Source organism: Carassius gibelio, chromosome B3, assembly GCF_023724105.1.
Source record: "Carassius gibelio isolate Cgi1373 ecotype wild population from Czech Republic chromosome B3, carGib1.2-hapl.c, whole genome shotgun sequence".
NCBI classification, from domain to species: domain Eukaryota; kingdom Metazoa; phylum Chordata; class Actinopteri; order Cypriniformes; family Cyprinidae; genus Carassius; species Carassius gibelio.
The window spans coordinates 3,820,511-3,834,755 of NC_068398.1; the positions used below are offsets into that span (position 1 = coordinate 3,820,511).

The 14,245-nt window shown below is 37.3% G+C and overlaps 1 protein-coding gene across 1 annotated transcript in view; it reads right to left on the minus strand.

Annotated features, from left to right (window-relative positions):
* LOC127952532 (gastrula zinc finger protein XlCGF57.1) overlaps positions 1-14,245 on the minus strand; it is a 32,462-nt gene that overhangs the window by 3,751 nt on the left and 14,466 nt on the right. The window contains exons 2-3 of the mRNA XM_052551058.1: positions 8,946-9,202; positions 1,191-2,306 (exon numbers count right to left, since the gene is read on the minus strand). Coding sequence (XP_052407018.1) covers positions 1,191-2,306; positions 8,946-9,138 — 1,309 coding nt within the window. The 5' untranslated portion in view covers positions 9,139-9,202. The remainder of the gene's footprint in view (positions 1-1,190; positions 2,307-8,945; positions 9,203-14,245) is intronic.

The window sequence follows — 14,245 nt, forward strand, 5'->3', positions numbered from 1 at the left end:
AAGACACTCAACTCTACTTCTCATTCCAACCAGATGACCCGCTTATTCTTCAGCCAGTCTGAGTGACATTTCTAGCTGGATGAATGGCTATCACCTTCAGCTCAACCTTACTACTAAAACAGAACTGCTGGTGGTTCCAGCTAACCCAAAGTTTCATCACAACTACTCTATACAGCTGGGTTCATCAACCATAACTCCTTCCAGGACAGCAAGAAACCTAGGAGTTGTGATGGATCATGAGTTACGCTTCACAGACCATATTGCTACAATGACCAAGTCCTGCAGATTTGCCTTATACAACATTAGGAAGATTAGGCCCTCCTTGTCAGAGCAAGCCGCCCAACTTCTTGACCCAGAATGCAGCAGCGAGGGCTGTCTTCAATGTGCCAAAAAAGCTCATAATACTCCTCTACTCCTTAGTTTACACTGGCTACCAGTAGCCGCTCATATCAAATTCAAGGTACTGAGGCTTTCCTACAAGATGAGCACTGGCACGGCACCAACTTACCTCACTAGTTCAATCTTATGTGCCCTCCAGAATTTTGCTCTCTGCAAGTGAACAACGCCTTGTGGTGCCATCCCAAAGAGGTTAAAAACACTCTCACTGACGTTTTCCTGGACTGTGCCTAGCTGGTGGAATGACCTCCCAATCTCAATTCATACAGCGGAGTCTTTACTCATTTTCAAAAAAACATCTAAAGACTCATCTTCTTCGCCAGCACTAATACTAGCACTTAACTTTTCTTGTCTTTCATATTCTTATACAAAAAAACAAAAAACAACAACAAAAAATCCTGGCTATATGTTCTGTACTAGACTTAGACTTGTCATGGCACTTGTATACTGTAGTTGTTGTTCTCTTGTTGATCGGATTTTCTTCTGTTTTTCTCATTTGTAAGTCCCTTTTGATAAAAGCGTCTGCAAATCATTAAATGTAAATGTTATTACAATTCTCACGATACTGCACATCAGTCCAGCTCTTTAATGTTATTCTTTTTTTCATTAAATACCGTTTTCTGGTACCCATCCCTTCTTACAAGAGAGGCAGAGAAGGATCAGTTGCAAAGCTACATGACAGTTTAAAAACAGTGTATTAAAAAAAACAAAATAATAAAATGTTTTGACAGTTATCTGGGGAGGAACTACATCTTTTATTTGATCAGAATTCCAGCCGTTTCTTGAATACTTACTGTGATAGTTTTTTGTATGATTGTTTAGAGCAGATGGACGACTGAAACACTTCTCACATTCAGTGCAGTGATACGGTTTCTCTCCAGTGTGAATCCTCTCATGTCTTTTCAGATTTCCTGGATGACTGAATCTCGTATCACAGTGTGAACACTTGAAAGGTTTTTCTCCAGTGTGAATCCTCTGGTGCAGTTTTAAACACTTTGCTGTAGTAAAAGTCTTTTCACACTCCAAGCACATGTACTCTCTCACAGCAGCATGTATTTTCTGATGTTCTTTCAAATGTTGTAGATGTGAAAAACTCTTTCTACAACAATTACATGAATGTGGTTTCTCCTTTGTATGAACTTTCAGGTGCTGCTTTATGTCTGAAGCCCTCAAAAATCTTTTGCTACATTGATCACACGAGTACAGTTTCTCACCAGTGTGGATGTTCATGTGTCTCTTAAGGTTTGCTGAGTGTGAGAAACTCTTCCCGCACTGATCACAAGTGTACAGTTTCTCACCAGTGTGAACTCTCATGTGAATCTGAAGACTACATTTGCTAATCAAACTCTTCCCACATTGATCACAAGTGTACAGTTTCTCTCCTGTATGAATTCTCATATGTGTTATAAGGATTCCTTTCAATGCAAAATTCCTCCCACACTGATCACATGTGTATGGTTTCTCTCCAGTATGAACAATCATGTGACGCTCAAGACTATATTTGCACTTTAAACTCTTTCCACATTGATCACATGTGTACGGTTTCTCTCCTGTATGAATTTTCATATGGGTCATAAGGGTTCCTCTTCGTGCAAAACTCTTCCCGCACTGATCACATGTGTACGGTTTCTCTCCAGTGTGAATCCTCTCGTGTGTTTTCAGATGTGTTGACTGATTAAATCTTTTGTAACAGTGTGAACACTTGTACTGTTTCTCTCCAGTGTGAATTCTCATGTGAACATCAAAACTATTTTTTCTTTTCAAACTCTTTCCACACTGAGTGCAGGTGAAAGATTTCTTAGCTCTTCTTTTCTTCAAATCTTTCTGTTTGGTTTGAGAGCAACTCAAAGGTTTTTCTCCAGTTTTGACATGATCTTTCTCCCCATCTTCACAAATTTCTTCATTAAACTCTAAAATAAAAGAACAGAAATGTGAAAGTACATAAAAGTCAACCCTGGTCTAACAGACAATTTCTATTAATTTGTTTTCTCCTTTTGATGTCATTTTCAAAATGTTACCCTTCCTGAAACTTTTCATGAGTGAGATACATTGATCTTCAAAATATATTTTTAAAGCATTATAGACACAAATCACATTTCTATAATGACAAATGTTAAATATTTGATCAACTACACAAACACATTTTGTTGAAAAAAACTATTCCTTATTATTTGCTGCTCTATTATTCAGTTTCTCTAAAGATTGTTTCTGTTACAACAAACTAAATCTAAAACTGCAGCAGATGTGTTCTTGCTCTGCCACTTTTTATATATATTTAATTGTAGTACAGCACTGACTTTGTAGCACACGTTTGACTGCACTGTTTCCGTTGTCTTTAATAAGGTGTAACTTTTATTCCATGTCATGGAGACGTTGTGTGATTGGTTGTGAAAGTGAGACTACTTTGAAGCGGAGTCTTGCCCAGGGTTGTCACATGAGGTTGCCGCAAGCTCCTTCGTCGAATTCACCAGCTGCGCCGTTCTCAAGGCCGTGGTGTGTGACACTGCGAAACTACTTTCTTTGGTCTTCCAAAAAAAGACAAGGCTAGAAATCTGTGATTAAATTGTATTTACAACACTGTTCCAGAACCGTTCAACCCAAATATTCAGATGTATGCAGCGTATTTTATGGAGGACTGTTTCCTGAACCTGGGAGAGAAGACTACAATGCCGGCTGTTCTGACTCACAGACTGTATGTATGTTTTTTTATATTTAAATAATTTTCCACTGATCTCTCGTCACGATGAAACAAAATAAATAAAACCCATTAAAAATGAGCCATTTGTTGCATCAGGTGAGGACATAATTGTGGAGCGGGTAAGCAGCTTCAAGTTCCTCGGCGTTAACATCAGTAGCCGTGTTTCCACTATCGAGCTAAGACCGGGTGTGCTAGTGCATGCCAGGGCCAGTCGCGTTTCCACTGTCACTTCCGGGGCTTGATCGTGCCTCGCCGGGGCTTCCTCGGGGCCAACGGCCAGGGTTTTTTGGCCCGACGAAAACCTTGGGCCAAAGCGGGCCAGCTGGGGCTAGAGGAGGGTTTATGAACAAAGGCGGAGTTTCTCAGCGTCTACAGAGCGTCAGCGCGGATCATTTCAGAAAGATAACAGCTGTAACACCCCCATTAAAGACGTTTTAAAATAAGTTGAGCTCAAAACTCACTCTTAGTTAGCAGCAAGTGTTTGAAATAACTTGATCCGATGTGGATTATAATCACTAAACAAGGCAGAAATATTTATAAGCGATGTAAAAGACCATGCACGCTAAACATAACGTTACCATAGTAAATATGACCGCTTGGAGAAATCAGACGTCAGCTTCTTATTCTCTATCACAATTGTGTATTTATTAAGTAACATTTTATCTGTCGTCTCGTTTCAAGAGTTTAGCTCCACATTGCATATCATCAAAATATAATAATGATTTTTGTTTGGGAGCTTTTATAAAAATAGCGAGTCTGCACTGTGGATCATTTCAGAAAGATAACAGCTTTAACACCAGCATTAAACACTTTTTTAAATAAGTCGAGCTCAAAACTCTCTTTCAGTCAGCAGCGAGTGTTTGAAATAACTTGATCCAATGTGGATTATAATCACTAAATAAGGCAGAAATATTTATAAGTGATGAAAAAGATATGCACGCTAAACATGTTACCATAGTAAACATATGACAGCTTGAAGAAATCAGACATCAGCTTCTTATTCTCTATCACAATCGTGTATTTATTAAGTAACTTATATTATCTGTCACAAGCCTCGTCTCGAGAGTTTATCTCACGTTGCCTATCATAAAAGAATATAGCCTAATAATGTTTTTTGTTCGGGAGCTTTTATAAAAATAGAGATATTATCACTCATTCTAAATATGACGGGTACTGTGGCTTCAAATAAACAGAAACAGTCTAGACTGAATAAGCAGGCTATTTTCATAAGTGTTAAAAATTAATAAAATAGAAATAAGTGTATTTATGTGTGATTAATTTTGAGTCCTGATAAATTAAATAAATTCTATAGTTAAAACAACGATGCTTTTGAATTTGAATATATAACAAAGCATGCAAACAAACGGCCTCTTTTATCATGTTCGTTTTGTGATCGCACATGTTCCAGTGACTTATTTCTTAGTTTTCTGATAACTTCTCTTTGATGGTGAAATGATGAGGTTGCATGACATTGTTCTGAGAGGCGTGTAAAGGGCGTGTTTTAGTGATGCGCAGCGGTGCTTCAAGCTCCAATGTGGAAACCCTGCGCTATTCTGGCCTCGTGCTACTGGCCCGGGGCTATGAGCCCCGCCCGGCCCGCTTTAAGCCCTGGCTCGCACTGGCCCGACAGTGGAAATGCGGCTAATGGGGCTGTAGTCATTTGGAGATAAGGCTAGGTAAATCTGGGTATCATCAACATAGCTGTGGTAGGCAATTTGGTTCTTTCTCATTATTTGACTTAGTGGAAGCATATACAGGCTAAACAAGAGCGGTGCAAGAATTGACCCTTGTGGGACTCCGCATGTCATGGACGTCCACTTAGACTTATGCTCTCCTATACTCACATAATAGCCTCTCCCTTCTAAGTATGATCTGAACCATTTGAGTACCATCCCAGAAAGCCCGACCCAGTTTTCCAGTCTCTCTAGTAGTATGTTATGATCAACAGTGTCAAACGCAGCACTGAGATCTAGCAATACCAGCACCGATATTTTGCCAGAGTCACAATTTAAGCGAATATCATTTATTATCTTAATGAGTGCTGTCTCTGTGCTGTGATGCGGTCGAAAACCAGATTGAAAATTGTCCAGGTATCCATTTGAGTTTAAGTATTTGTTCAGCTGATTAAAAACTACCTTTTCTATAATTTTGCCTATAAAAGGAAGATTAGATATTGGTCTAAAATTGCTCAAAATTGTGTTATCAAGATTGCTCTTTTTCAGGAGGGGCTTTACAACTGCAGTTTTTAGGGAGTTTGGAAATGTCCCAGAAAGAAGTGAGGCATTCACCACTTCTAAGAGATCTGCTTCTAAGCAGTTAAGCACACTTTTGAAAAAAGATGTGGGAAGTGTGTCAAGACAGCAGGTTGACGATTTTAGGTGCTGCACTATGTCTTCCAAAATGTTGCTATCAATTGTTTTAAAAATAGACATAGTATCTTTTTGATATTTTGGCCGAATCTGTCTGACCTCTGCATTACTTGAGGATGTGCTAATCGCCTTCCTGATATTTATGATCTTCTCAGAAAAGAAGGAAGCAAACTCATTGCATTTGCTGTCTGTTTGCATATCATTGGGAATCTGCCTTGGGGGGTTTGTCAGTCTCTCAACAGTGGCAAAAAGAGTACGAGTGTTATTTAAGTTACTGTTTATAAGGTTTGAGAAGAAATTCTGTCTAGCTGTGGCTAGTTTCACATTAAAAGGATGAAGGATGTCTTTATAGATGCTATAGTGAATTTCAAGTTTCGTCTTCCTCCACATCCGCTCTGCTTTACTGCATTGTCTTTTCATAGTTTGAACTGCTGTTGATCTTCTCCAAACTGATTTCTGTCTGTTTGTTTTCTTACTGACTATTATTGGTGCAATATCATCAATAACATTCTTAACTTTTGAGTTGAAGGAATCAAGGAGAATATCAACAGAGTCTGCAGAAATGCTTGGTGTTAAAGATATAGCCTCCATAAATAGTACACTTGTGTTCTCGTTTATGCATCTCCTTCTGACAGAGACAGATCTAGATTCAGTGGTAGCAGAGATCAATATATCAAAGAAAATACAGAAGTGATCAGATAGTGCTACGTCCTTAATAACAATGGATGAAATGTTTAGACCCCTACTGATGATTAAGTCTAGAGTGTGTCCACCTTTGTGTTTGGGTCCATGCACGTGCTGAGTCAGGTCAAAAGTGTTTAGAACCGTTATCATTTCTTTAGTAGTTTTGTTTTCTGCATTATCTATGTGAATATTAAAATCCCCTGCAATTGCAAAACAGTCAAACTCTGAGGAAATCATTGATAACATTTCTGTGACCTCTTCAACAAAGGCTGGAGAGTATTTTGGAGGCCTGTAAATAATAATAAACAGAATGCGTGGAGCACCTTTCAGCACAATCCCTAGATATTCAAAAGACAAGTACTGACCAAATGACACTTGCTTGCATTGATAGACATCTTTAAATATAGCAGCTACACCCCCACCTCTCCTAACAGTCCTGCAAACACTCATGTAAGTGAAGTTAGGAGGGGCTGCTTCATTGAGGACTGTTGCACTGCAGCTGTCTTCAAGCCATGTTTCATTTAGAAACATAAAATCCAGATTGTTTGTGGTTATAAAGTCATTGATTAGAAATGATTTATTTTTAGTGATTGAATGTTTAAAAGTGCTAACTTGATGGCAGTGCTTGGTGTCTTTAAATCAATCTTAGTTTGATGCATAATAGGCCGCAGATTAGATGAGTTTGCCCTTCGGCTTGAGAAGGCCTTAGACTTTCTATCACGTGATAAAACTGAAATAGAGAAAGCTACAGGCACACTGGGTTATTAAGCCAGGTTTCTGCCAAAAACATGAAATCCAGCTAACATGAAGTAAAAAAAGAATTAAGTAAAAAAGTATTGTTAGCTAGCAATCTAGCATTAATCAGAGCCAAATGTAGAGTGCAATCCTCACTGGCCGACAGCGGTGCAGAGGTTCAAACCCGAACCCGCATAGGAGGAGAAGACACAGTCGACAGGTCAATTCTAGCGAATGCCAGGCAGCACGCTGGTCTGACATTGTGCTTTTTCTGAGCGCTGCATACACCCGAAGCGTGATAAAGTCTGTCAAACAGCGCCTGATTATTAAACTAAGTTATCTCTTGCACTTTAACTAATACTTTAAAAAGAAGTCGTGGCCTAATGGTTAGAGTCGAACTCCCAATCAAAAGGTTGTGAGTTCGAGTCCCGGGCCGGCAGGAATTGTGGGTGGTGGTAGTGCATGTACAGTTCTCTCTCCACCTTCAATACCATGACTTAGGTGCCCTTGAGCAAGGCACCGAACCCCAAAACTGCTCCCCGGGCGCCGCAGCATAAATGGCTGCCCACTGCTCCGTGTGTGTGTGTGTGTGTGTGTGTTCACTGCTCTGTGTGTGTGCACTTCGGATGGTTTAAATGCAGAGCACAAATTCTGAGTATGGGTCACCATACTTGGCTGAATGTCATGTCACTTTAAAAAACACAAGGTTTTCATGTAAACTGAAGTTGGTTATTGTAAGATTATATCATGATCTCTATCAGATATTTCTGTGAGTTTGCCTCTCTGCAATCCTCCTCCCTTATTACTCCTTTCCTTCTGTCTTTTTAAAGGTCAATGTCCCATTTCCCAAAGAATATGGGTAAGCAAACAGTTGCTGGTCCACATTGAATTTGATAGTAGCAAAAAATACTCAACTGTTTGGTTTTCCACATTCCTCAAAATAGCATTTATGTTCAGAAGAAGAAAGAAACTCATTCAGGTTTAAAAACACCTTTGAGTGAGTAAATGGTTTAATTTTTTAATTTTTATTCATTTAACATTAATAAAACAAAACACAAAGAGAAAAATCACTCACTGCTCTTGATGGAAGAAATTTTATACAGTTGCTTTAGGAATCAGTTTATATAGTGTTTTATTTTTATATTTGTTCATTCAATTTCTTGAATGCTCCTGCTAAATAAAGCTATTGTACCTGAAAATAAAGCATGGTTTGTTTTATTTGTATATTATGTGTAGTTGTAATGTGTATCTTTGTCATTCTTTTATCTTTGTTATAAAAAAATTAGAACAAAGATTTTTATCTTCGCCCTCTTTGGCCTAAATATCTGCTTCTTTTTTTTGTTACAAAGAAAGACTGTCTTTATAATAGGGAAATGAGTTTGTCTGTAATGCTCAGACAATTCGCAAAATCGTAAAACCAACATGACAAAGAATTGTAATAAAATTGTGAATCGTGATATAAAAAAACAAACAAAAAAAAAACACATAGTTTGAATGGGTTAGAAATAGTACATAGACGGGAAGTCTGATTGAGTCTAATGGGCTTCAGTGTGTCTAGATTTGAATTTTATCAAGCCAGCCTAAATATTAACAATTTTTAATACTCACAGTGCAACTAAATAAAGAAATGGGATGTAAAATTAAATAAAAAACACCTGCAAACTAAGAAAACAACTTCATCAATTTGACAACAGATGCACTGCAAATACTGAAACACAGCCAAACAAAGAAACACGCAGCAAATAAAATTATTTATTCGGTTGTGAGCATTTGCAGCACCTGCTGTCAAACTGATGAAGAGGTGCCAATAATTCTGACCATCTCTCCCTCTCCCTCTCTCTCTCTCGCTCTCTCTCTCTAAATCAGCTGCTTTATTTTAACATAATAAACAATAATTTGCATGTTGCAAAACTGACAAAAACAGCTGAGTGAAAAAAAAAATAGATTTCTAGGCATTACCTAGACCTAGGCATCAGTTTCATTAAATGTTTAAGCTTTTCTTTGTTCATTCCATCTTTTGTAGGCAAACAGTCATTAAAGATGAGTGAAGAATAAACACCAACCTCCTTGATCCTGTTTTATTCTCCAGGTTTCTGGTTCCTCCTGTTTTATTCTCCAGGTTTCTGGTTCCTCTTGTTTTATTCTCCAGGTTTCTGGTTCCTCGTGTTTTATTCTCCAGGTTTCTGGTTCTTCGTGTTTTATTCTCCAGGTTTCTGGTTCACTCGTGTTCTCTTCACTCTCCTCTTTAAAAAACATAATCTTCACAGCAGCAGATCTCAGTTCAGATGATATTCCTGCTTGCTTTAAACCTTAGTCACGACTGTGAGGATGAGAATATTAGGTATTTATTGACCTGATTCAAAAACTGTATTTCTCTATTTACAGAAACAACATTTCTAACATTTCATAACAAAACAGCACTACAGCCAAATAAAACAGAGCACGGTGAAACTACTTCTTCTTCATTGGATTTTTATGGCAGTTGGCATCCATAGTGCTGCATTACTGCCATCTGTTGTCTCACTCTAGCTTACTCACTTTTATTTAAACTCGTCTTTCCAGTCCAGTTCTCCTTAGAAAATTAAACAAATATCTCCGTCCTTGGTCATTATTTCCATATGTTACTATATTATTTACATTATATCCTAATATACCTATTTCCCGTAGCTGATTCTTAAACTCTTGCCTTTCTAATATATATTTCTTGCATGATATAAAGATGTGATTAATTGTTTCCTCCTCCTGACATTCATCACATAATCCTGTTGGGTGTTTTACTATAATATGAAGAGTTTTGTTTAACTTGCAATGTCCAATCCTCAGTCTGTTCATTGTGACTTGTTCCTTCCTATTCCCCCCTTTCTTACTTTCTATACCTATCCTCTTTTTTATCATGTACAGATGTCTCCCTTTGATTTCATTATCCCACTGTTGCTGCCATTTTTCCATTATATTTTTCCACACTAAACTCTTCCCTTCTGATTTTGATAATTTAATTTTAACATCAATATTTCCTTTTTTTTTGCTTCTTTTGCCAGTCTGTCTACTTTCTCATTTCCCTGTATGCCTACATGTCCTGGTACCCATAAATATGTAATGTTTTTCCCCTGTCTACTTATTCTTGAGTTTGTAATTAAAATCTCATAAAGTAATTCTTGATGGTTGCTAGTCACACCAGAATTTATGCTCATAAGGGCAGAAACAGAATCACTACATTTTACAATGTTGTCCCATCCGGATTGTTCAGTCCATTCTAATGCTAGTAATATTTCATACAACTCGACTGTTTACACACTTAAGCTGTCAGATGTTCTTTTGTTTAATCCCACATTATGACTAGGTATATATACAGCAGATCCTGTTGCCTCTGATTGTAAATCCTTTGATCCATCTGTAAATATCTGAATACTATCTTTGTACATATAGTCCATATATGTTTAATATTCACTGACTATATCTGTACTCCTACTGCAGCCTTTTATTATTAACAGCTCTATGTTGTCCACCTTTGTATTTTCCATTGTCCAGATTGGCTTGTTAGTCCACACCACAGCACGAGCAAATTCTTTTTCATATACATCCATTTCTTTTGCTATTAAATCTCCTGTCCAACCAAAACTTTTTTGTTGGATGACTGTCCCCATGCCCTCTTAAATTAATCCAATAGTTGGCTACCAGATGTTTCCTTCTTAGCCATAGAGGCATTTCACCTGCTTCAACCTGAAGTGAACACACTGGGGAAGTTCTGATTGCCCCTAAACATATTCTTAAAGCTTGTGTCTGCACAACATCTAATTCAGTTAATACAGATTTTGCTGCTGACCCATACACAATACAACCATAATCTAATTAAGACCTTATTAGTGCAATATAAATATATTTCAGATCTGAAAAACTTGCTCCCCAATCCAATGCAAGACACCTCATTACATTAAGCACTTTTTTACATTTACACACTGTGTACTTTATATGTTCTCTCCACGTTAGTTTTGTTGTCTCACTCTAGCTTACTCACTTTTATTTAAACTCGTCTTTCCAGTCCAGTTCTCCTTAGAAAATTAAACAAATATCTCCGTCCTTGGTCATTATTTCCATATGTTACTATATTATTTACATTATATTCTAATATACATATTTCCCGTAGCTGATTCTTAAACTCTTGCCTTTCTAATATATATTTCTTACTTGATATAAAGATGTGATTAATTGTTTCGCACGGTGAAACTAATCTTCCTCTAAGGTTTAATGGTATTTGGCAAACAGACACGTGTGTTTTCGCGCCACCCGCTGGACTGGAGAGTGCAGCGACTAGAGAATGGAAATAACGCGGGAAAATGAAAATGACTTTGTGCGTCTATAGAGTCTGAGAACGTGATGTCAGCGACGCAATGCATTCTGGGACTTTAGGACACGGACGCTGCTGTATGTATTGTATTGGATTGATAATAGACTGTTTTGTTTGCTCTCTACAGCTAAAAAATAAGTTATCATGGTAAAAGCTTGTTGTGTAATTAACTGCCACACTCGTACTCATGACCGGCATGGAAAAATTATTTGAATGGAGTGCGATTTTTCAGCTTTCCTGCTGGAAAACCGCACCTTGATCTCATGTCTCCGAGTTAACAAAGCGGCGTCACATGGCTTGGTTAGCAGCAGTTCAGTTCAGTTTATTTATATAGCATATTTAAAAACAACCATGGTTGACCAAAGTGCTTAACAATGTCTAGAAAAGAAAACTAGAGAGTCACATACAAATAAAACAAATACAGTAAAAACATACCAATGTCACAGCTCAGCTTGATATAAAAGCCAAGGAATACAAGTGTGTCTTAAGAAATGACTTAAAAATTCCAACAGTCTGAGCAGTTCTTATGTGTACAGGTAAACTATTCAGCAGTAAGAAGGAAAAGAAGGATTGTCCCTTTGGTCTGGTTTATAATTAGTTATGTGTGTTGGCAGATCGTGGATTTAACATCAGAGACAGTGTTGGGCTTGTTTGTGAAGTGAAAGAGGACACAGCCAGCTGGATGCAAAAGGTGTGGAGGAAAAACGCCAGATAGCTCACCTCAGGGTTAATGTCGAGAGGGTGATTGGATGTGTACGCACAAAGTACACCATACTAAATGGAATTGTACCAGTAAGCATGGAACTCCCATGTCAAGGTGAAGACATGACGTTCCTGGACAAGATATAGTGACTGTATGCTGTGCATTGACTAATATGTGCCCCAGCGTTGTCATGAAACCATAAACTACGGTTAAATTAATTGATCACAATGAATCACATCAAAAATCTAAGCTTGTGTTTATTAATGTTTGTGTACTGTATATATTTAAGTGTGTGTGTGTGTGTGTGTGTATATATGCATACATGTCTATGTATACATAAGAGGTATTGACCTGTATATACTGTATACACACATGTAAATATTTCTGATATATACACACGTATGTATGTGCATATATATATATATATATATATATATATATATATATATATATATATATATATAGAAATGTACGTTATATAAACAACTTTTTTGGGGATGTTATTAATCGATTTGACAGACTTACATTAAATGATACCTATGCATGAACCACATCTCCTGCATTATCAGTGTTATGCATATTGCACCTGTTACAGTAATAAACTGCAAAATTGATCAATTCTGTATCTCTTTATTTGTGCTTCATAACACACGGAGGTTAATTTGTACAGTTTACAATAACGCATATTAAAAAGTAAAGTGGCAGTGTAACACATAAAAGGTAATTAGGTAAACAAGTATCAAGACCACAGGTAGGGCAGTGAAAATTGAAAAAAAAGGAAGATTATTTAATTTATACGTTCAGTGCACTTCAAGTAACCTTCAAGTATCAAGAACATAGATAATGTAATAAGTGAAAAAGGTACATAGAAAGACAATTGTTGAAATTGATTAATTCAAGACCTTTGTGCAGACAACAGTTTTCCGCTCGTTGACACAGAAAATGTGTAGGTTCTGCACCCATCCATTTGTAAATTTCAGGTGAGACTCGAGAGATTTATAATTTTTAAACTGATCAGAGGTGTACGCTCTGACACTACAAACAAGGTTAGAAAACACATTGGGGAAGGTTACGAGTGGCAGCTCTTTAAGATCATCCGACCACTCTTTGTGTTCGTGCAGATTGAGTTCGTTGATTGTCTTGATTTTTTTCTAAATACCACATTTTTGCTTCCTTGTTGAGTTTTTCTTTACATGTAATCTTACACTTGATCTGTATGTCATGTCACTTTCACTTTCACTTTTACTGATGAGCGTGTCCCCAAACATGGCCGTGACTACCCAAAATGCAATGCGCAGTGACGTAGTTCCCCATGCTCTATAGACAATTTCAATGGCAACAATATAAACAAACGTTACTGCGCATGTGCGCTTTTGTGTTCAAATTTAACTTCCGGTAGACTTCCAAATAAAAATCAATAAAAACATCTAGATTAGATTATTTTTGATAAAAAGCTAAATATGTTTGCTGCATACACAAGACTGACTGGAAATGCTAATTAATTCTCTGCCAGCAGGAGGTGCTTTAAAGCAGGAGAAACAGACTGTAGCTACACAAAGCAGCGCTGAGCTCACAAACACTACTCCATCAGACATAACAAGATGAAATTAAAATTAAATTGAAAATGTAAATACAGTGATACAAACACACATGCACATCGTTTAGATTTTTAACTATGCAGTACGTGCTCATGTTTATTTAATGAAGCCTTTGAAAAATCGGTCAGTTTTGATATTGTGAGTGCCACAAATAAACAAATGTATGGGAAACACATCACACAGCACAAACACTTGAGCCCAACTTCAGTCAACTCTTCACCTTAAATTTATCTGCTTTTGCAGATGGCGCTAAGGCCAGATTGATAAACAAACATTGATCGGAAGTTAGTTTAGGGACAGGCACGTGCGTGCGCCCAATGAAACCATCAAAGGTTAGCTGTTTTTTTTAAGCCGATCTGCACAAATATATTTTAAAGGACTTAAAATTACAGACTTGCATGGTATTTCATCAGCATCAACAGTCTTTGTGGGGGAGGATTAGAGAAGAAAACGATTAAATTTATTAGTCAGATATTTAATTAAAAATCACACAAAGTTGTGGCATGTAAATATGGAAATTAGGATAAATGACAACACATGGTAATGATAAGATGTAGCCTTATGAAAAATGTAACTGATTCTAGTATATTAAAGTTTAGTATGAAAAACTACATCCTTAGGTTTTGTGTCCGTCTGGAACGCAAACTGTTGAATGAAAAGTAATGTGAATCCACAAAAAGGGACAGCCCATTTTGGGGGCCCTAAGCAGATTTGAAA